Source organism: Anomaloglossus baeobatrachus, chromosome 1, assembly GCF_048569485.1.
Source record: "Anomaloglossus baeobatrachus isolate aAnoBae1 chromosome 1, aAnoBae1.hap1, whole genome shotgun sequence".
In the NCBI taxonomy this organism is placed as follows: domain Eukaryota; kingdom Metazoa; phylum Chordata; class Amphibia; order Anura; family Aromobatidae; genus Anomaloglossus; species Anomaloglossus baeobatrachus.
Genome location: NC_134353.1, coordinates 856,585,523 through 856,609,368, shown reverse-complemented (window position 1 = coordinate 856,609,368; position 23,846 = coordinate 856,585,523). Strand labels below are relative to the sequence as shown.

At 47.3% G+C, this 23,846-nt stretch overlaps 1 protein-coding gene across 4 annotated transcripts in view; it reads left to right on the top strand.

Moving 5' to 3' along the window:
- Nucleotides 1-23,846, top strand: part of LOC142301371 (proteinase-activated receptor 1-like) — a 68,831-nt gene that overhangs the window by 40,610 nt on the left and 4,375 nt on the right. For 3 of the 4 annotated variants that reach the window (XM_075342361.1, XM_075342366.1, XM_075342381.1), the window contains 2 exons: nt 2,225-2,260; nt 15,256-15,303. The exons of the other annotated variant lie outside the window; for it this stretch is intronic. In XM_075342361.1, the coding sequence (XP_075198476.1) occupies nt 2,225-2,260; nt 15,256-15,303 (84 nt within the window). The remainder of the gene's footprint in view (nt 1-2,224; nt 2,261-15,255; nt 15,304-23,846) is intronic. 4 annotated transcript variants of the gene reach the window in all.

Sequence of the window (23,846 nt, the reverse complement as noted above, 5' to 3'; positions counted from 1 at the left end):
CCTTGCAGTGATTCCTTTTGGCGTACTATTGGTATTAGATCCCCACCTCTCTTGCCTGCTGTGCCCTCTTTTCTTTTTCCTGTTTTGTCAAATACTCAACGTGTGCATATAGCTTAATCTGGTAATGCGGCATGGAGTTCAATGAACTCACCTGAGCTAAATTCACTGCATCTCCTGGCAGAAAAATAACACTAAAAACGAGTAAATGTTGCATCAAAATACAGGGGACCCTACGCCATTTTTTCCAATTGTTTAGTAATTTTTACCTTCCACTTTGGGGAACCTGACAGCTATTGTGAGAGCAACCAATCACAGATGCCGTCACGCTATCAGCCTGACTGCAATGCTATTACAGAGGGTGGGCAGGGGAAGCAGTAATTATACATAAGATTTAATGAGAGGACCCGGAAACAGTGTGACAGCTGCACGGAGATTAAGTAAGTATAGTTGTCCTACTTTAATCCCCATTTTTTTAAATTTATTTTTATCTGGACAGCCAAACCTGAACTAGAACATGGACCACCCTGAGAAGTCCATGTTCGGGGTCAGTGCACAGACACTAGGTATCTGGTATGGACCCCAAACTTTACAGTTTGGATTAGCACATCACTACTGACCAGAGATATGGAAGCCTAAAGGTCGCTTTACACGCTGCGACATCGCTCAAGCAATCTCGTTGGGGTTACGGAATTTGTGACGCACATCTGGTCGCTTTAGCGATGCCGTTGCATGTGACACCTATGAGCGATTTTGCATCGTTGCAAAAACGTGCAAAATCGGTCATCGTGACATGGGGGTCCATTCTCTAATATCGTTGCTGCAGCAGTAACAAAGTTGTTCCTCGTTCCTGCGACAGCACACATCGGTACGTGTGACACCGCAGGAACGAGGAACCTGTCCTTACCTGCCTCTCACCCGCAATGCGGAAGGTAGGAGGTGGGCGGGAAGTTCGTCACGCTCATCTCCACCCCTCCGCTTCTATTGGGCGGCGGTTCAGTGACGCAGCTGTGATGTCGCTGTGATGCTGAACAAACCGCCCCCTTAGAAAGGAGGCGTTTCGCCGGTCACAGCTACATCGCAGGGCAGGTAAGTAGTGTGACGGGTCTGGGCGATGTTGTGCGCCACGGGCAGCGATTTGCCCATGTCGCACAACCAATGCTGGCGGGTACCCACGCTAGCGATATCGGTACCGATATCGCAGCGTGTAAAGTGGCCTTTACACAAGTGAGTAAATCGTATTATAAACAGGTGTATTCTTCAATTCCAGACAATGGATTAGTGTCAGGAGCACATGGTCTGAGCACATGAGTAAGAGACGGAAACAAGGGAGAAATGGTTACTAGAACATGACGCAAACAAGGACTCCTGGTAGGAGAAACACTCTCCTGCATGAACCAGCCAATTATTTCAAGGGTCTAAGCGAGTGACTTTCAGGGGTAACACACACCTGTATGCAACTGGTTTTGTTTTGTTTGTTGATATAAATAGCCGTAAAGGTGCTAATCTGTGTTTTACAAAAGGTAATCAGGTTCATGTTTAAGGTTAAATCTTATTAAAGAACATCGGGTTGTATATTATGGACCCCAAACAAGAAGAGATCCAATGTTGTGATACAATTATGGGTGATCATATATACCTCCTGAAATACCCACAATTGGTCACAAAAGAGGGGATGTAAGAGAATAGAAACCATTTTGTGTCTGTGGTATCCATCTAGTCGTACGTATAACTTCTGATGTCATGGGTAAGTAACACTAATGGGCGAGAAATTTTCAAATTTCTATTCATGCTCCTAAAGTTTCTATTGGTTCATAGTCTCCAGGAAACTCTTACTTTGCCTGTGACTTTATTTAAAGGCCTGCATGCCCAATAATAAAGCAGAAGTCCTGAGTAGACCATTCAAGCTTGTGCTGTATTGATTTCCTGAGCACTCATAAAACACATCTTATTAATCTGGAGTTCAAAAGGCATGAAAGAGAATGGATTTTCCTCACATTATCTCAACTTCCTTATAGATCGTAAGCTCTTGTTAGCAGATCCCTCACTTACCCTGTTTAAATTGTTGAATAATGTGTTACTGTGTAATCCCTTCGTTTATTTAACCACTGAATTATAATGTAACATGGTATATGTAAGTACTATAATTATTACTATCACTTATCAGATATGTTTCTTGTTAGAATTTATCACAGAAAATACTGATATTAATTTCCAATTATTACAGGTGCCAGAAACCTATTTGTACACAACTCCAATATGAGTAAGTTCTTTTTTCTAAAGAAAATAAGAGTTCATTTGTACTGTCCTCATTCCATCAGACCAGTGTTTTGATGGCTCTTTCTACATCCAATCATTGACCACTGCTAAAGTTAATCTATTATATTCTTCACTAAAAACAAAGTAATCATAAATCAAATATAATTACAGCTTAAAGGGTACTTTACACGCTGCGATATCGGTACCGATATCGCTAGCGAGCGTACCCGCCCCCGTCGGTTGTGCGACACGGGCAAATCGCTGCCCGTAGCGCACAACATCGCTTACACCCGTCACACGGACTTACCTTCCCTGCGACGTGGCTCTGGCCGGCGATCCGCCTCCTTTCTAAGGGGGTGGTTCGTGCGGCGTCACAGTGACGTCACAGGGCAGCCCTCCAATAGCAGAGGAGGGGCGGAGATGAGCGGCCGGAACATGCCGCCCACCTCCTTCCTTGCTCATTGCCGGTGGACGCAGGTAAGGAGATGTTCGTCGTTTCTGCGGTGTCACACATAGCGATGTGTGCTGCCACAGGAATGACGAACATCGTACCTGCAGCAGCAACAATATTTGGAAAAGGAGCGATGTGTCAACGAGCAACGATTTTGCACGTTTTTGCGCTCGTTGATCATCGCTCTTTGGTGTCACACACTGCGATGTTGCTAAGGGAGCTGGATGTGCGTCACTAACGACGTGACCCTGACGATATATCGTTAGCGATGTCGCAGCGTGTAAAGCACCCTTAAATTCGCTTCAGTAGAGAATGGATGCAAAAAAACCATCAGAGACCTTGCTTTGAGGTGGTTGTCCATGCTAAATTGGTAAGTTTGCAGTCACTCTATGTGACTGCAAGCCAGTCAATCAAACTGAGTGATTTCTTAGCCAGGAACGGTGGTCACATAACCGCCATTGTGCGCTATGCTTGTTCTTGGCCAGTACCCGACTAGTGGGCGTGGCTTTGCTCAAAACAAATGTATAGAGCAAGACCATGTCCACTGGATGGTCACGCCCACTAGTTGGACATGCCCATTACATACATTTGTATGCAGCGAGGTCTCGCCCACTACTCGGGTTCTGGCCGGGTACAAGAATAGCGTACAATGGTGGTCACATGACTGTCATTCTCGGCTTAGAAAACGGCGAATGCTCCCATTGCAAGATTGATAAGCATGCAGTCACATAGAGAGACGTTTTAGGGCCAGGTGGACGGGCAGACCCAGGAGGTGGATCCACTGGGCCGAACACCTTAATGAAGGCAAGGGGTCCGGTAGCCGGAGCACTACGGGTAGCAGGACAGTCCGTGCAAAAGAGTGGAATGGAGAAGTCCCTGGGACCACGGAGTCACTGATGGTAGTCCGGGTGACGGAGCTCAGGTTCGGAGGCCGAGATGTTGTCAGGCAGAGTCCGGAACCGATGGAGCGAGAGGACGGGTCACCACAGGGATCAGAGATGGTACGGACTGACGGGATGGCAGATAGTCCGCGTTCGAGGTTCGGGAATCGGCAGGACCGGATGGCGAGGCAGGAGCGGCTCTAGAAGAGAGATAGGTAAGTATATCACAGAGACACAAGGAGACCTGACTCCTAGCTTAGGAAACACGAAGAACAGGCCCCGCCCACTTGGACATGAAACCCCTTTATACCCTGTACCTGTGTGTTCAATATCCTGTCCGTGGATGCTGGCCCTTTAATAAAGGGTCAATGACCGCGCGCGCGCCCTAATGCGCATGTGCGAGGCCCGGGTGCCAGAAGCCAGGGCAGGGAGCGGTGAACAGGAGGCAGGGGAGCCGGGCTGGAGCGAAGCTGCCGGCGGACGCTGGGAGCGGGAACCGGGACGCCTGGGGATCATAGGTGAGGGGGCCTGGAGGCTGTGGAGCGGTGGACGCCGGACAGAGGAGCCGGGGAGCGAGCCAGGGAAGCCGGGGAGCGTGGCAGGGGAGCCGGGGAGCTGGACAGGGGACCCGGGGAGCGTGACAAGACTTATCACTTTAGTCCGGACAACTCATTTAAGGAATGAGGACATAACAGGATCATGCAGCCTGCACTGTAGTTAATTATATTCAATCTCTGCAAGCCAAATGGTAAACCATTTTAATAAAAAGCAACTACAGATTTCTTTCATTTGTAAAAGTTTATGCAAATTAATGGTATAAAAAAGTGCCTAAAGGTGTACATAGTGTTTCAATTATATTATGTCTATCTGCAGTCACCATTAGGATGCGCAGTGGAGATTAACTATTCATATATTACTAATGCATTAAATACAAAAGCAAAATTGTACCTTTAAGAATTAAAGGGAACCTATCAACAGGATTTTGCAATATTAAAGGGAATCTGTCACCATTGTGAGTTTTTTTAGTTATTAATATGGACATACAAGTAGCACAAAGGTGAAATTAGCCATACCTGTATGCCTCCTGGATGATGTTTCGTTTTGCAAAAATCCTCTTTTATATCTTCTATCTTTCGGGCTATGGGGCGTACGCTGCCTAGAAGATAAGATGGCTTCCGGTCTTCATTATACAGGAATTTTCCTTTGCTTCTCTTCCCTGGTGTCCCTGTGACGTCAGGTGCACGGCCGGAAGTCTCGCGCCTACGCATTATGCCTTCTGTCTCTCCCCTGCCCTCTTCCACCCTTCAGTTAGCACAGGTGTGTCGCCAGGGGTTAAGGAGATACCCAGAACCGGGCCAAGGGGTTGCTTCTGGAAAGGGGATCACGGTGTCGTGACCCGGTCTGTGCTCCCTGGTTCCACAATAAAAGGGGGGGTTATGTTCGTGACGCCACCCGTGGAATGTGATCAGAGATGACCACCGCTGCTGCAGAACCTCCGGGGGTGATGGAAGGCAGCTTGAGATGGGACGGCTCCCCACGGGTAGAGCCTTTTCCCCGGGGCAGTGTGATAGTCTATGGGGGGAGTGCAGGACACGAGCACAATAAACAGGCAGACTCACGGTTTTGCAGTTTCTTTGTCCTTTACTGATGATGGTATTCAGCAGAGTACTGTCCACGGAGTCTGTGAGGGGTTCAGGGCTTCTCCCACCCAGCCGGGCCGTTTTGGCTTCCTTGCCTGCACTGTGTGTCTGTGGCCCTGCTGATGTGTGAACTATGCAGCCGGCTCTGCTATGCTCTGCTCCTAGGTACCGACCTGACAGGCAACTCGAGTCCTTACTAGTATGTTCCTGAACTCTGCGTTTGTTGCTTGTGTCTGTGGTACAGGTGAAAGATCTGGAATCGTCACTTCTCTGGTGGTAACTGTGCAGTATGTAACTTGCAGTCTCGGATCCAGCATCCGTTCTGTGTGCTCCACTGGGATGAGCTCAGCAATGCTCTGTCTCCCAGGAATGTTCCTCTGTGTACTCTTTCTCCTTTCCTCAGACCCTCAGCTAGGCCTGGAATTGGTCAGTGGATCCTGAGGTGAGCTAAAGCCAGCTTCCAACCTGCAGAGATCCTGTCTCCTCAGTGCACTGAACTTCCAAACTGAAACTACTTCTGACCATTTCCTCCCCCCCAGCAGAATGTACAGGGAAGCATCTTGGTCTCCCCCTTCTGGCCAGGAGGTCTTGGTGTTGTGTGTGGGGAGTTAACCCTTTGTGTTGTTACTGTGGCAACCCTGGGGTGCCACATTCCCCCTTAGTGAAGAACAGTACTCCGGGACTGTGAAACAAACAAACAAGTTATCACAACAATTATATATATACAGAGTCTCAAAAGGAAAAAATACAAAAACCTTAAAGTTCAAAAAGAGTCCAAAATGTTCAAGAATATGTAAGTGGTCATACAGTATAGTCTCTGTAGGTACTGGGCTTATTGGTCTTAACGTTGCAATTATATAAATTATTTCAATAACCAAACACTTCTTAAAGGTATCTCTACTCTGGTCGTAAGTGCAGTAGGCCTCACGGCCCTCGGGCCACCAACAATGTGATCAAGTTGTAACTCTCCGTGCTGCCACCTTACACCACTCTTCTCTCACCTTTTCTGTACACTAAACTGTTACGGTTTTTCCCATAAACATTATAACATCTGTACATTTTATATGCAATTCCACATTAGTCTTTATATCTTGCTGGTATCTGACCCTGAGTACTACGCTGTGACCTGCGTACTGCTGGTGTACTGGGTGTACTTAGCATAATGGTGTGGGTGGAAGTGTACCTATTTGGTGTTTCTGGTACTTGTGAGGATAGTGGACTGACTGTAGGACTGGCAAGCTCACTGGGACCAGGAATCTGTTCTTCCTCTACGGTTTCGACTTCCAGTTCTTCTTGTCTTGAGACTTCTTGTGGTATGGGTTCTGATGCTGGTTCCGCCACTTGAGGGAAGGCGATCATTGGGACTACTACTGCTCCATGGTAATTTGGCCATGTTTTTGGGAAATCTCCTAAGACTGTATGGAATACATCTTCTTCCTTCTTGACAGGTTGTTCCTGTATGGGTAAGGTGACTTCTGGTGTCTTCAGGGTTTCAGGACACGGTTTGAGTTGATCTCTTGACACGACAGCTGATGTCCTTCCTTCATCCTTACTGATTAGACACACTTTGGGATTATCCATACTGGATGGTAAGACTGTATATGGGGTGGTTTCCCACTGATTATCCAATTTGTTTGTGCGCCGTTTCCTCTTGAGAACTTGGTCACCAGGTTGCAATGGGGTTGCTAGAGCATGCTGGTTGAAGTTTCTCTCCTGTCTTCCCCTAGCTTGTTGGAGACTTTTCTCTACGCACTCTTGTACTTGGCGATACTGCTGCTGACGTAGGGTATCCCAATTGGATTCTTGAACTTCTGCATCTGGCTTCAGAATTCCCATATCTAGATCAATTGGCAGTTTACCGGGCCTTGCACGCATGAGGTAAGCGGGGGTGCAGTTTGTAGAACTCACCGGGACATGATTGTACAAGTCCACCAAGTCTGGCAATTTCTCTGGCCATTGATTTCTTTCTGACTCTGGTAAGGTCTTCAACAGGTCAATCACAATATGGTTCATCTTCTCACATAAGCCATTTGTTTGGGGATGGTATGCTGTTGTGCGAATCTTTTTACAGCCATACATGTTGCAGAATTCTTGGAAAATCTGTGATTCAAAAGCTGGACCTTGATCTGCAAGGACTTGTTCTGGGTAACCATGGGGTCTGCAAAAGTACGTCTGGAATGCTTTAGCTGCTGTTCTAGCTGTAAGGTCTTTCACGGGTACCACCACTAAGAAGCGTGAGTAATGGTCCACGATGGTTAAGGCATAGACATAGCCGGACCGGCTTGGCGACAACTTGACGTGGTCTAATGCGACTAGCTCGAGTGGTTGCTTGGTTACTATGGACTGGAGTGGAGCTCTCTGGTTCTGTTGATCCTTTCTTCTGAGGTTGCACGGTCCGCATTTTCTACACCAATCTTCAATTGATTTTCTCATGCCAACCCAGTAGAATCTTTCTCTTAAGAGCACTTCCAACTTTTTCCAACCAAAATGACCAGCACCGTCGTGGTAAGCTTCCAGAACCATCTTGACGTCTCTCTTGGGCACGATGATCTGCCAGACCAACTCATGTGTTTTTGGATTGGTGTGCCTTCTACAGAGCTTCCCTTGGTACAGGAACAATTTACCTCTCTCTTTCCAGAGATGTTGCGTCTCAGCTGGGGCATTCTGATTAGGGTATGCACCTTGTTGTGTAAGCAGTTCTTTCACTAGCTTCACAGCTGGATCGCTGTCTTGTGTGTCAGCCCATCCGTGGTGTGCTAATGGGTTGAGAGTTGCCTGCTGTTGTTTTTGGTAGACACTCGGTTGATACTGCCCAATCTTAGGACGGTGAAAGGCCGGCAGCTCAATTTCTTCCAGTCCCTCCGGTTCCTCTTCCACGTCCCCCGAGTGTGGCATCCGGGATAAGGCATCTGCATTCCCATTCTTGTGGCCTGCCCTGTACTTGATGACAAAGTTGTAGTTTGACAGTCGGGCTATCCATCGCTGTTCCAGTGCACCTAATTTTGCCGAGTCCAGGTGGGTCAACGGATTGTTGTCAGTAAAGATGGTAAATTCTGCAGCTGCCAGGTAGTGTTTGAAACGCTCTGTTACAGCCCAAACTACTGCCAGTAGTTCTAACTTGAAGGAGCTGTAATTCTCAGGGTTTCTTTCTGTAGGCCGGAGCTTCCTGCTTGCAAAGGCAATAACTTTCTCCTTGCCTTCCTGCTTTTGAGACAATACTGCTCCTAGTCCTACGTTACTGGCATCCGTGTACAAAATGAAGGGTTGATTGTAATCTGGATATGCCAGGATCTCTTCTCCTGTCAGTGCCCACTTCAACTTCTTAAAGGACTCTTCTCTCTCATCACTCCACTGGAAAGGAGGATTTCGGGCTGCAGACTTCTTTGACTGTCCTACCAGGATGTCTTGAAGGGGAGCTGCTAGCTTCGTGAACCCTTTTATAAATCTTCTATAGTAGCCTACCAGTCCCAGGAATTGCCTCACCTCTTTCACGCTGGTGGGTCTCGGCCAATCTCTGATCACGGTAACTTTTTCAGGATCTGGTGCTACCCCTTCTGAGCTCACGACATGTCCCAGGTACTGTACCCTTGGCTTTAGAAGGTGACACTTGGATGGCTTGATTTTCATGCCGTATCCAGATAAGGCTTCAAACACTTCTGCCAGGTCTTGTAGATGCTGTTCATAGGTCTTGGAGTAGACTATGATGTCATCCAGGTACAGGAGGACAGTTTCAAAGTTCTTATGTCCTAGGCAGCACTCCATCAGTCGCTGGAAGGTTCCAGGTGCGTTGCAGAGTCCAAACGGCATACAATTGAACTCACAGAGGCCCATCGGTGTGGTGAATGCTGTCTTCTCCTTATCAGCCTCTGCCACAGGAACTTGCCAATACCCACTAGTCAGATCCAGGGTGGAAAAGTAAGTAGCGGATTTTAATGCAGCCAATGACTCTTCTATCCTAGGTAATGGGTATGCATCCTTGTGTGTAATGCGGTTGATCCGTCTGTAGTCTACACACATCCTCATGGTCCCATCTTTTTTCTTAACTAGCACTAGTGGGGCTGCCCAGGGGCTACAACTGTCTCTTATTACCCCTGCTTCTTTCATTTCTTTGAGCATGTCTTTGGCGCATTGGTAGTGAGCTGGTGGTACTGGTCTATACCTCTCCTTTATGGGTGGATGGTTACCTGTGGGTATAGTGTGCTCTACCCCTTTGATCTGCCCAAAGTCTAATGGGTGTTTGCTGAATATTTGTTCATATTCTTTCACTACCCTGTATACTCCATGCTTTTGATGGGAGGGTGTAGAATCGGTACCTACATGTAGCTTTTGGCACCAATCCTCCAGCTTTCCCTCTGAGCCATTGTCCTCCGCCTGATTTGACGGCTTCAAGGGCTCAACGGTGGTGATGGCGTTGTTATCAACCGTATATAGCTTAGCCATGGTAGCATACTTTGGTAGGGTGACCTCATCTTCCCCACAATTTAGAAGGCGTATTGGCACTCTTCCCCTGTGTACCTCAACTATTCCTCTGGCCGTCAGTACAGTGGGCCTACTGTCTGAGTACACGGGTTCTACCAGGGCCTGATAGTCTCGCCCTCTGATGCCTATTGCGGCTCTACACCAGACCAGCATTTCTGTTTTGGGAGGAATTACAATAGGTATTGGGTCATTTACCCTTGCACTGCCAATTTCACCTCCTGACATTTCTACCTGCTGCTTCAGCATCAAGGCTTTAATTTCCTTCTGCAGGAGTCTCTGTTGCCCAGGTTTGGCAGTCTCGACGATCTGCTGCAAGACAGTAATTACCTCTGCAAAACAATTTTCAATTACATTCATTCCTAGCAGCATAGTTGGTTCGCGTTCTCGTTGGTCAACATCAACAATGATAATACCCTGATTCTGCAATTCTACTCTCCCAATCTTAATGGTCATTTCTCTGAAACCAACCTGTGGTACTAATTCACCATTGCTAGCCCATATATTCAATGCAACATTAGATGGACCACTGCTAACGTCTGAATCAGCCCAGTACCTCTTATAAAGGACATGCGGAATTGATGTTATTTGGGAACCAGTGTCCAGCAAGGCGTTGAGCGGAATGCCATCCAGCACGATGGGGATGACTGGACGTCCCCCCACATACTTGTCGTGCCAGGGTGAAGGACCTTGAGAGTTCATTCCTGAGGAGCGGCCCGCCTCCCCAGGGGATCCCCATTTAAAGCACATTCACGGGCAAAGTGACCTGGCTCATTGCAACGGCGGCAAATGGGCTGTCCATCCGGCTGGTAGCGGTCGCTGGGTCGTCCTCTCGTCGCTTGGTATCTCCTAGGCCTCATCCATGGGACATCCTCCTTGCTGGTCGCCAGCTCAATCTTGGGTGCAGACTTGGATCCACGCAGCTCCTGGACGATTCTAGCCATGGAAGCAACAGTGTCTGTAAGGGCTTCAAGCTTTTGATGGAGAGCCTCATTAGTGATGGGCTCCAGGTGGTTAGCAGCAGCCGCTGACATGGCCGATGTCACCGGCACTACTGGCTGCTGGGGTGCCACTGTAAGGTGTTGAACAGAGTCTATATCCTGCGGCTCCTCCACCTGCTGGAGGCGGATGGCTCTATCCTTTAGCTGGGCAAATGTTAGTCCTGGATCCTGGATCACCATCATGCTCAGTTGTCCCCGGTGGGAAGGGGATGAAAGTCCATCCAGGAATTGGTCTATCAGCAGCTTATCTGCTCCAGGGGCTAAGGCAGGTTCTGCTAATTTAAGTGCTCTGAGCGCCTCCTGCAAGTTTAAGGCAAAGTCTCTTGCGCTCTCTCTAGGTTTTTGCTTGCATCCAAAGAACCTCATTTTAGCCCGGCTGCCAGCAGTGGATTCAAAAGCTGCTTTTAGCCCAGCTATTATATGCTCTACAGTGTCCTTTGCATCGTCCGGCCAGGATGTAGCCTCCCGCTGGGCATTGCCGGTTAACTGTCCCATAAGCATACCAACACGCTGAGCTTCTGTCAGGGGGTACATGCTGTAGTAGATTTTTAGCTTTCCGATAAAGTCATTAAGTGTGTTGGGCTCACCTGAGTACTGCGGCAGCCACACTGCACCCGGGGTGTACGGCATCAGGAACGGCATGATAGGTGCCGCTGCACCGCCGGGTACAACAGCGTCTCCCTGCTGCGACATCTTTGCGCCCCCTTAGTTAATTTCACCAGTCTTCTTGACAGCAAGCCTGGGACACTTTTCTGCGTTTTCGTTCAGGTCGCAGCACCGAGCGCACCTCCTCTGCAAGCAGTGGGCGGAGTCTTAGTTTAGGCGCGATGTTTTCCCGCGCGTAGCAGGTAATGGCGCGATTAAAGATGGCGCCTGGAAAATTTTACCAATGATGTTTTTGGATTTTTCCAGGTATCTTTGCAAAGTTTAAAGTCCGTTCTTTGTTGCAACAATTCACAGTGCAAGTCTTTTATGCGATGCAATAAGTCTTTACAGGCGCACGTCACCCGGGTTACAGCCGGGTCCAGTCCGTATCCTGTTCGTGACGCCAAAGTTGTGTCGCCAGGGGTTAAGGAGATACCCAGAACCGGGCCAAGGGGTTGCTTCTGGAAAGGGGATCACGGTGTCGTGACCCGGTCTGTGCTCCCTGGTTCCACAATAAAAGGGGGGGTTATGTTCGTGACGCCACCCGTGGAATGTGATCAGAGATGACCACCGCTGCTGCAGAACCTCCGGGGGTGATGGAAGGCAGCTTGAGATGGGACGGCTCCCCACGGGTAGAGCCTTTTCCCCGGGGCAGTGTGATAGTCTATGGGGGGAGTGCAGGACACGAGCACAATAAACAGGCAGACTCACGGTTTTGCAGTTTCTTTGTCCTTTACTGATGATGGTATTCAGCAGAGTACTGTCCACGGAGTCTGTGAGGGGTTCAGGGCTTCTCCCACCCAGCCGGGCCGTTTTGGCTTCCTTGCCTGCACTGTGTGTCTGTGGCCCTGCTGATGTGTGAACTATGCAGCCGGCTCTGCTATGCTCTGCTCCTAGGTACCGACCTGACAGGCAACTCGAGTCCTTACTAGTATGTTCCTGAACTCTGCGTTTGTTGCTTGTGTCTGTGGTACAGGTGAAAGATCTGGAATCGTCACTTCTCTGGTGGTAACTGTGCAGTATGTAACTTGCAGTCTCGGATCCAGCATCCGTTCTGTGTGCTCCACTGGGATGAGCTCAGCAATGCTCTGTCTCCCAGGAATGTTCCTCTGTGTACTCTTTCTCCTTTCCTCAGACCCTCAGCTAGGCCTGGAATTGGTCAGTGGATCCTGAGGTGAGCTAAAGCCAGCTTCCAACCTGCAGAGATCCTGTCTCCTCAGTGCACTGAACTTCCAAACTGAAACTACTTCTGACCATTTCCTCCCCCCCAGCAGAATGTACAGGGAAGCATCTTGGTCTCCCCCTTCTGGCCAGGAGGTCTTGGTGTTGTGTGTGGGGAGTTAACCCTTTGTGTTGTTACTGTGGCAACCCTGGGGTGCCACACAGGATTCAATTTTTAATGTGCACAGGTCCTGGGGAGTCATTGCTGCTTTACAGTCCAGTGGAGATACGGCAGGCATAATGCACATGCGCGGGATTTCCACTTGTGCATATAAGATCACTGGGACACTGATGAGAAGGAGAGGAAGAATCCTGCATAATGAAGACTGGAGGCAGACTTAATTTCCGGGCAGTGCATGCCCCATAGCCAGAAGATAGAGGATATAAAAGACAATTTTTGCAAAACGAAAGATCATCCAGGAGCCATACAGATATGGCTAATTTCAGATCTATGCTGATTAAATTGATACCTTGAAGCAATTCAATCTGCGGTTCTTGTTTAATTGTCTTCTAATGATATTTCTGTGTATCGGGTCGGGACTGGGGCTTGTGTCTTCTTCTGCTTCTCCTCGCCTCCGCTAGCCTCCTGTTTTTCTATCACAAGTCACTGATTATTCAGTGACCTGCCTCCTATTTCAAATCTTGCCCCACTATCATTGGCGTGTGCTGCGCACTTTGATTCCATGGCTGATCTTCTGGTGTTCAACAAAATGGTGGCGGAGGCGGCACATGAGAAGATTGAGATTTCTTCTCAATGACATTATCATTAAGCAGAGATCTTAGTCTGCACATTTGTTGCTTTCAAAGCTATTTTATGGAAGACCAGAAACTGATATGCTATGAATAAAGAGATTGCGATTGACTAAAGGGTGCTTTACATGCTGCGACATCACTAATGCTATATCGTCGGGGTCACGTCATTAGTGATGCACATCCGGCGCTGGTAGCGACATCACAGCGTGTGACACCAAGGAGCGACGATCAACGATCGCAAAAACGTCAAAAATCGTTGATCATTGACACGTCGCTCCTTTTCATAATATCGTTGGTGGTGCATGCCGCTCGTTGTTCGTCGTTCCTGTGGCGTCACACATCAATATGTGTGATGCCACAGGAACGACGAACCTCTCCTTACCTGCGTCCACCGGCAATGAGGAATGAAGGAGGTGGGCGGCATGTTCCGGCCGCTCATCTCCACCCCTCCTCTGCTATTGGGCAGCCGCTTAGTGACGCCGTAGTGACGTCGCTATGACCCCGAACGCACCTCCCCCTTGAAGGAGGGATTGTTCGGCGGTCACAGCGACGTCACTGAAAAGGTATGTGCGTGTGACGCTGCCGTAGTGATAATGTTCGCTACGGCAGCAATCACCAAATGTCGCACGAACGACGGGGGCGGGTGCTATCGCGCACGACATCGCTAGCTATCACTATGCTATGACATAGCTATGCTATGACATTGCTATGTCGCAGCATGTAAAGCACCCTTAAATGCTTGACAACAGTCAAGTAGCTTTTCTACAGTGCATGGTGGAGAGGCATTGTGCAGCTTTAGGTGCTGTAAAGCTATGTTCACACACAGCATCTTTTCTTAACCACAGATTGGCCCCAAAAAGTGCACTCGTGGCAAAAATGCATCAAAAACGCACACGTTTTTGCCGCGTATTTACTGCATTTTGCCCAATTTTTTTTTTAAGTCAAATCTATTGACTGGAAGGGTTTCAAAAACGCTGGAACAATGCAAAAGGAATTGACATGCTGCATCTTCAAAAATGCACCCAAAAAAAGATACAGTGTGTGGACAGCAAAATACAGCTCTCATAGACTTTGCTGGGAGAAGGAAAAGCATGCATTTAGGAGCATCTTTGTGACCTCAAAAATGCACCAAAAATGCAATAAAAGATGCAGTGTGTTAACATAGCCTAAGGGGCACTTTGCACGCTGCGACATCGGTAACAATGTGTTACCGATGCTGCAGCGATAGTCCCCGCCCCCGTCGCAGGGGCAATATCTTGTGATCGCTGCCGTAGCAAACATTGTCGCTACGGCAGCTTCACATGCACTCACCTGCCCTGCGACGTCGCTCTGGCCGGCGACCCGCCTCCTTCCTAAGGGGGCGGGTCGTGTGGCGTCACAGCGATGTCACACGGCAAGCGTCCAATAGCAGCGGAGGGGCGGAGATGAGCAGGATGTAAACATCCCGCCCACCTCCGTCCTTCCGCATTGCAGCCGGCGGCAGGTAGGAGATGTTCCTCGCTCCTGCGGCTTCACACACAGCAGTGTGTGCTGCCGCAGGAACGAGGAACAACATCATACCTGTCGCTGCAGCGGCATTATGGAAATGTCGGACCCTGCACCGATGATACGATAACGACGCTTTTGCGCTCGTTAATCGTATCAAAAAGGATTTGCACACTATGATATCGACAGCGAGGCCGGATGTGCGTCACTTTCGATTTGACCCCACCGACATCGCACCTGCGATATCGTAGTGTGCAAAGCCCGCCTAACACTTTGTGTAAGAGACCAGCACAACGTGAGACTTATAAGGACAGACCCGCACTACTGGTAATCTATTTTACTCATCTGTAATATAGATGGATCAGACCTTATACAGTAAAGATAACTATTTCATAGCTGCCATTACTTTTACTAATATTTTATGTATGTGGCATATTTTTTTGCAGGCATTATGGCTCCCTTTAGTCTTGTTGGAAGCTTTGGATTGATTGATGGTATGAAGAAATCTGCAGATCCTCCTGAATTGTAAATTGTATATGAATTGTATATGATCCTCCTGAATTGTAAAGTGCTGCGGAATATGTTGGCGCTATATAAATAAAGATTATTATTATTATTATTAGATCCCTACACATTTAAAATTACAGTATATTATGAACACAATGGGTATGCTAGGGAACAGAAGACTGGCTGCTTTAGTAACACAGTAATACAGCTACTTAAAACATTTGTCGCAACTTATCTAGTTATCACCTATCCACTGCCCACTGCTGAGACCATATTTGATCCCAAGAATGAGATCTAAAGTTTCTATGTGAAGAGTGATGACTGTGTACGTGCATTACTGCCCTTTTCATAAACTACTTATCTTGTACAGTCTGTATTATAGTCATTTTACAGCTAATAATTCCGATGTTTGTAATTGGAAACAGTCAACAAGTTTGTTGATAGACACCGCCTTAAAACTCGATTTTGTAACGTAAAGATATGGCTGTAATATTGATGTAATACTGATTACATTCATACCTTTGGTGAAGAAATTAATTTTGTAGGTCTTCTGTAATCAGCATTTGAAGTTTTCTACTATTTAAGTCTTCTCACTGTCTGTGATTCCCCAGTCCCTCTGCCTGCCTCCAGTCTGTGAATGACCAGTCATTGCTGCTGAGATTTCAAACAGAGGCATCAAGTCATTTAAAGGCTGGAGGCAGGTTGAGGGGCTGGGGAATCACAGACAGGGAGGAGAAATCCTGTGCACCAAAAGCTAATTATCGGAAAACATCAAATGGTCGTTAAACAGAAAACATCAAATGGTCATTAAAGAAGAAGCACAAAGTGGATTTCTGCAGCAATGATATCAATTTAATCAGAATTACAGCGGTATTATAGCCATGTCTTTACTTTACATTGGAAAATCGTGCTGACAGAAGATTCTCTTTAACCTCTTCAGGCTTTATGACAGATATATCCATCATGGAGAGTGTCAGGGACTTTAAAGTGGGCTAAGAAGCAGAGCTCACTCAACACAGGACAGATGCAGGCTACATTTTATAGCTGGCATCTGCCTCAAACAGCAGCGATTAGTTTGTTTGCTGATCACTGCTATCAGCCTCTTAAATGAGTTTCAATCGGTGGCTGGGCGTAATAGAAAATGGTGATTTTTACTATATACAGCACTACTGTGATACATCTGTATATAGTAATAGTGATCAGACAATCACAGGTTCATGTCCACTAGGGGGGACTAACAAAAAAGTAAATAAAAAAAGTTTTACAAATGAAAAATAAAACTTTAATCACCACCCGCATTTTCCACAGTTACCAATAAAGAAATCTAAAACAAAAATACACATATTTACTATAAATATGTCCAGAAAACTCAGATCTATGAAAATATAAAATTAGGTTGATTTGTAAAAAATGTTACGGGTTTTGGAAAATGGCGACTAAAGTGATTTTTTTTTGTGTGAAGCACTGAGTCTCCCTGAGTGCCATCAGGTGGCTACCAGCATCCAACCCGACCTCACTATCAGAGGGTCTGGTGAATACCCGGTGTGCGCCTAGTCATACCCTTCAAATGTTCTGTATGCTGCGGCCCAGTGTGTCCACTCCTGCTTGCAGTCGCGAGCATTACAGTTTGCCCAGGTCATGGATCCCACTGCTGTCCTGCATACTGGTCTGCAGCAAGAGATGGTTTAGCAGCGAAAACAACAGGACTGGATTTTAATCCACCTGTAGTCGATGGACACTCGTCTGCATGCTTTGACACAAACGTCTCCACCTGCCTCTGCTCCCGCTGTAGTCCCTAGTCCGGCAGTAAATCCAGTTCTAAGCTCCGGTCCTCGATTGTTTCCAGAAGGTCCAAAAGGGGTCACTAACAGTGTGCACTGGCTTATATGCTGTCCTGGGGCGTCTGCATGAGAGTTCATTATCACTAGAGGAAGAAGAGGAGGAGGAGTAGAAGGAAAAAGGAAGGTGGCATCCTCAGCTGAATACCGTTTTTGGGAAGAGGGGGACATTTTATTTTTCAAGTATGACCAAAAGTTTGGACACACCTTCTCATCTCTAGAACAACTGTTAAGAGGAGACTTTGTGCAGCAGGCCTTCATGGTAAAGTAGCTGCTAGGAAACCACTGCTAAGGACAGGCAACAAGCAGAAGAGACTTGTTTGGCTAAAGAACATGAGGAATGGACATTAGACCAGTGAAAATCTGTGCTTTGGTCTGATGAGTCCAAATTTGAGATCTTTGGATCCAACCACTGTGTCTTTGTAGAAAAGGTGAACGGATGGACTCTACATGCCTGGTTCCCACCGTGAAGCATGGAGGAGGAGGTGTGACGGTGTGCGGGGGCTTTGCTTGTGACACTGTTGGGGATTTATTCAAAATTGAAGGCATGCTAAACCAGCATGGCTACCACAGCATCTTGCAGCGGCATGCTATTCCATCTGGTTTGCGTTTAGTTGGACGATCATTTATTTCTCAACAGGACAATGAACCCAAACACACCTCCAGGCTGTGTAAGGGCTATTTGACTAAGAAGGAGAGTGATGGGATGCTACGCCAGATGACCTGGCTTCCACAGTCACCAGACCTGAACCCAATCGAGATGGTTTGGGGTGAGCTGGACCGCAGAGTGAAGGCAAAAAGGCCAACAAGTGCTAAGCATTTCAGGGAACTCCTTCAAAACTGTTGGAAAACCATTTCCGGTGACTACCTCTTGAAGCTCATCAAGAGAATGCCAAGAGTGTGCAAAGCAGTAATCAAAGCAAAAGGTGGCTACTTTGAAGAACCTAGAATATAAGACATATTTTCAGTTGTTTCACACTTTTTTAAGTATTTCATTCCACATGTTTTCATTCATAGTTTTGATGTCTTCAATGTGAATTTACAATTTTTAGAGTCATGAAAATAAAGAAAACTCTTTGAATGAGAAGGTGTGTCCAAACTTTTGGTATGTACTGTAGGTCATGTGTGTTTCTGTTTTGTTTTTTATGTGTGTGATGGATAGCCAAATTTTATTTAGGTGTGTATTTGGTGTAATTTTTTTTAAATTTAATTTAGACTAGAACAAAGGAAAAATAAAGCACAGAAAGAATAGAAGAAAACAGTCTAGAAATAAAAAGATAAAAACAAAATTTAATATATAAAAATGTGTTAATAAAAACAACTTACTAAACAAACAACAGTAAGAACAATTACTGAACAACATCAACTAAATTACAATAACCATAATTCTATTTAGTAGGAAAAAAACTGTAGTATAATTCCTATAACAATTACAACTATACCATAACAAGTTAGTGAGCACTTCACCTTTGCTGAGATAATCCATTCACCTTACAGGTGTGGTAAATCAATTATTGCACAGGTGTGCCTTTGGTTGGCCACAATAAAATGCCACTCTAAAATTTTTCTATTAATGTTAAAATACAAATAAGAAAGCTTTTTTATTTTTTGCACTATACTCAGTGTTTCTCCTATCTATATATTCTATAATGGAGTTGCCACACAATTTGCATCTTTGACCTCTGTCCTAAGTGGTGTCCCACCATATTTGTCTCTTATGGATCTAATATTAGTTATTATTAAACAGCCAATCACAGTAATCATAGTTGCATAAGGGGGGTGTTGTGGTAAGGTTAATGGAAACTTGTCAGTTGGATCAGCCCTTGTAAGCTGTCTATATGAGCAGATAGGTCATAGAAAGATGAATAAAGTTATACTTTAATTTCTGCTATGATATTTTATATTCTAGAGGAATTCACGTTTTTAATATGTAAATGAACTGTTAAGATCTATGAGTTAGAAAGAGATCTTCCTACGAATCTGCCTCCAGCGATTATTGTGAATGGAAGAAAAAAATTACTAGTGTGAGTCATGTAATGACTGACAGTCTGCTCTCCTGATCTCACAGCAGAGTTGTGTGATTATTACAGTACTAGAAGGTGGCCCGATTCTACGCATCAGGTATTCTAGAATTTACGTATTGTGTAGTTAATGTATGATTTTTGTTATATATATATAGATGTTGTTGTGTGTAGTTACCAAGTGTTTGTGTAGGGCGCTGTACATGTTCTGGGTGTTGTCTGGGTGTGGCGGGGGTGAGAGCGGTGTTGTATGTGTGTTGCGTGTGTTGCGTTGTTTGTGGAGTGCTGTGTGTCTATAGCGTTGTGTGTGTGTGTGTTGCGCGGTTTGTGTGGGTGTGGTGTGTTTTGGGGGGAGGTATGTTTTGTGCAATGTGTGTGTGTTGCGTGGTATGTGCGTATATTTATATATGCCGCGGTGTTTGTGTGTTGGGTGTTGTGTGTGTGCAGCGTTGTCTGTGTGTGTGGGTGTCTGTGTAGGGCGGTGTTTGTGGTTCCCAGTGTGTGTGTGGTGTGTTGTATGTGTGTGTGTGTTGGGGGGAGGTGTGCACCTCCCATCGTGCTCCATCCCCCATGCTGCGCACCCCCCATCGTGCTCCATCCGCCATGCTGCGCACTCCCAAACGTGCTCCATCCGCCATGCTGCGCACTCCCAAACGTGCTCCATCCGCCATGCTGCGCACTCCCAAACGTGGTCCATCCACCATGCTGCGCGCTCCCAAACGTGGTCCATCCGCCATGCTGCGCACTCCCAAACGTGCTCCATCCGCCATGCTGCGCACTCCCAAACGTGCTCCATCCGCCATGCTGTACAGTCCCAAACGTGCTCCATCCGTCATGCTGCGCACTCCCAAACGTGCTCCATCCCCCATGCTGCGCACTCCCCATCGTGCTCCATCCCCCATGCTGCGCACCCCCCATCGTGCTCCATCCCCCATGCTGCACCAGCATCAGCCTCTCTGCCCCCAGCATCAGCCTCTCTCCTCCCAGCATCAGCCTCTCTCCTCCCAGCATCAGCCTCTCTCCTCCCAGCATCAGCCTCTCTGTCCCCAGCATCAGCCTCTCTGTCCCCAGCATCAGCCTCTCTCCTCCCAGCCTCAGCCTCCCCCAGCATCAGCCTCTCTTCTCTCAGCCTCCCCCAGCATCAGCCTCCCCCTCCCAGCCTCCCCCAGCATCAGCCTCTCCCTCCCCGCCTCCCCCAGCATCAGCCTCCCCCTCCCAGCCTCCCCCAGCATCAGCCTCTCGCCTCCCAGCCTCCCCCAGCATCAGCCTCTCTCCTCCCAGCCTCCCCCAGCATCAGCCTCTCTCCTCCCAGCCTCCCCCAGCATCAGCCTCCCCCTCCCAGCCTTCCCCAGGATCAGCCTCTCTACTCCCAGCCTCCCCCAGCATCAGCCTCCCCCTCCCAGCGTCCCCCAGCATCAGCCTCTCTCCTCCCAGCCTCCCCCAGCATCAGCCTCTCTCCTCTCAGCCTCTCTCCTCTCAGCCTCCCCCAGCATCAGCCTACACCCTCCCAGCCTCCCCCAGCATTAGCCTACCCCAGCATCAGCCTACTCCAGCATCAGCCTACACCCTCCCAGCCTCCCCCAGCATCAGCCTACCCCAGCATCAGCCTCTCTCCTCCCAGCCTCCCCCAGCATCAGCCTCCCCCTCCCAGCCTTCCCCAGGATCAGCCTCTCTCCTCCAAGCCTCCCCCAGCACGCCGTGCTCCTCTGCCGACACTCACAGATCCGATCGCATACACTCACACACACACACTCACACATCTGAACACACTCACACACACCCGATCGCATACACTCACACACACACTGAAGATATCGCACATACGCGCTCACACTCACAACATCCGGAGATACCACATGCTTCTGGCCAAGTGATCCTGGAAGGTCACTCCACAGTATCGCCGCCGAGAAGCAAGCGATATCCCAGGATGTTGTGAGTGTGTGGATGCGATGTGATGTGTGTGTGAGAGTGAGTGTGATCTGATTGTGTGTGTGTGTTGTTATGTGTGTGCGTGTGTATGTTCCGCCGCTGCAGGACCTTGATGCGCTGGTAACTATGCTACCATGGTTACCAGCGTATCCCGTCCCCCACTCGCACGGGAGCCCACACCAGCATACGGCGGCAACCCCAGCAATGCGAGGGTATGTGTCGGCTGGGTTGGCGGCGTACGCTGATGTGGGCTCCCGGGGGTACAGTACTCACCTGGGAGTCATGGCTCCGTGTCGGTTCGGGGAATGCGTGCGGGGGGCGGGGCCAGAGCGAGCGTGCATTTTGTGTTGGGGGCGGGGCGTGGCAGAGTTGCCAATGCGTGCAGGGTGCCGGGGCGAGAGGCCAATCCGTGTGGGGGGCGGAGCCTGGGCGAGCGGCCGGCCAATCCGTGTGCGGGCGGAGCCTGGGCGAGCAGCCAATCCGTGCGGGGGGGCGGGGCCAAGGCGAGCCCAGCGGCCAATCAGCTTTGTGTCACCGTAAGGACACAATTTTGGAGCAAGACAGACAGACAAACAGACAGACAGACAGACAGACAGAATAAGGCAATTATATATATAGATAGTAGAACTCATTAAACACATGTTCCACTGCATCTCTCCTCTTCTGGTGCCCACTTTACTTCTTGATTTCAAGTAACACTTCTTTTGCTTTTATCTCATATACAGTCATATGAAAAAGTTTGGGCACCCCTATGAATGTTAACCTTTTTTCTTTATAACAATTTGGGGTTTTGCAACAGCTATTTCAGTTTCATATATCTAATAACTGATGGACTGAGTAATATTTCTGGATTGAAATGAGGTTTATTGTACTAACAGAAAATGTGCAATCCGCATTTAAACAAAATTTGACCGATGCAAAAGTATGGGCACCTCAACATAAAAGTGACATTAATATTTTGTAGATCCTCCTTTTGCAAAAATAACAGTCTCTAGTCGCTTCCTGTAGCTTTTAATGAGTTCCTAGATCCTGGATGAAGGTATATTTGACCATTCCTGTTTACAAAACAATTCCAGTTCAGCTAAGTTTGATGGTCACCGAGCATGGACAGCACGCTTCAAATCATCCCACAGATTTTCAATGATATTCAGGTCTGGGGACTGGGATGGCCATTCCAGAACATTGTAATTGTTCCTCTGCATGAATGCCTGAGTAGATTTGGAGCGGTGTTTTGGATCATTGTCTTGCTGAAATATCCGTAAATTCAACTTCGTCACTGATTCTTGCACATTATTGTCAAGAATCTGCTGATACTGACTTGAATCCAGGCGACCCTCAACTTTAACAAGATTCCCGGTGCCGGTATTGGCCACACAGCCCCAAAGCATAATGGAACGTCCACCAAATTTTACTGTGGGCAGCAAGTGCTTTTCTTGGAATGCCGTGTTTTTTTGCCTCCATGCATAACGCCTTTTTGTATGACCAAACAACTCAATCTTTGTTTTATCAGTCCACAGGACCTTCTTCCAAAATGTAACTGGCTTGTCCAAATGTGCTTTTGCATACCTCAGGCGACTCTGTTTGTGGCGTGCTTGCAGAAACGGCTTCTTTTGCATCACTCTCCCATACAGCTTCTCCTTGTGCAACGTGCGCTGTATTGTTGACCGATGCACATTGACACCATCTGCAGCAAGATGATGCTGCAGGTCTTTGGAGGTGGTCTGTGGATTGTCCTTGACTGTTCTCACCATTCTTCTTCTCTGCCTTTCTGATATTTTTCTTGGCCTGCCACTTCTGGGCTTAACAAGAACTGTACCTGTGTTCTTCCATTTCCTTACTATGTTCCTCACAGTGGAAACTGACAGTTTAAATCTGTGAGACACCTTTTTGTATCCTTCCCCTGAACAACTATGTTGAATAAGCTTTGTTTTCATATCATTTGAGAGTTGTTTTGAGGAGCCCATGATGCCACTCTTCATAGGAGATTCAAATAGGAGAACAACTTGCAAGTGGCCACCTTAAATACCTTTTCTCATGATTGAATACACCTGCCTATGAAGTTCAAAGCTCAATGAGGTTACAAAACCAATTTAGTGCTTTAGTAAGTCAGTAAAAAGTAGTTAGGAGTGTTCAAATCAAGAAATTGATAAGGGTGCCCATACTTTTGCACCGGTCAAATTTTGTTTAAATGCAGATTGCACATTTTCTGTTAGTACAATAAACCTCATTTAAATCCAGAAATATTACTCAGTCCATCATTTATTAGATATATGAAAACTGAAATAGCTGTTGCAAAAACTCAAATTGTTATAAAGAAAAAAGGTTAACATTAATAAGGGTGCCCAAACTTTTTCATATGACTGTAGCTAGTGTAAGGAAGAGACGATAGACTTAACAGCGCTATAAGAAGAGAACTACAAATTAGAGTTGATCGAACCCACCAAAATTCGGGACGGTGGATCACTGCCGGATTGAAAAAAAGTCTGTATCCGCTACAGATTCTGGTGCCCATATAAGTCTATGGGGACCAGAATCCAGAGATTAAAAAAGTTTGTGGAGGTCATGCTCCAGGTCATGCTTTTCCCTTCCGGAGACGAAAATTCAATATTCCTTGTTTTGCCTACTCACCGCTTCGTGTAATTGGCTGCAATTAGACGTGCACCCACCCTGAGTGTCAGCGTGTCAGCTGACTGCAACCAATCGTAGGCGGAACAAGGTAAGGTGGGCGTCAAAAGCAGTGCA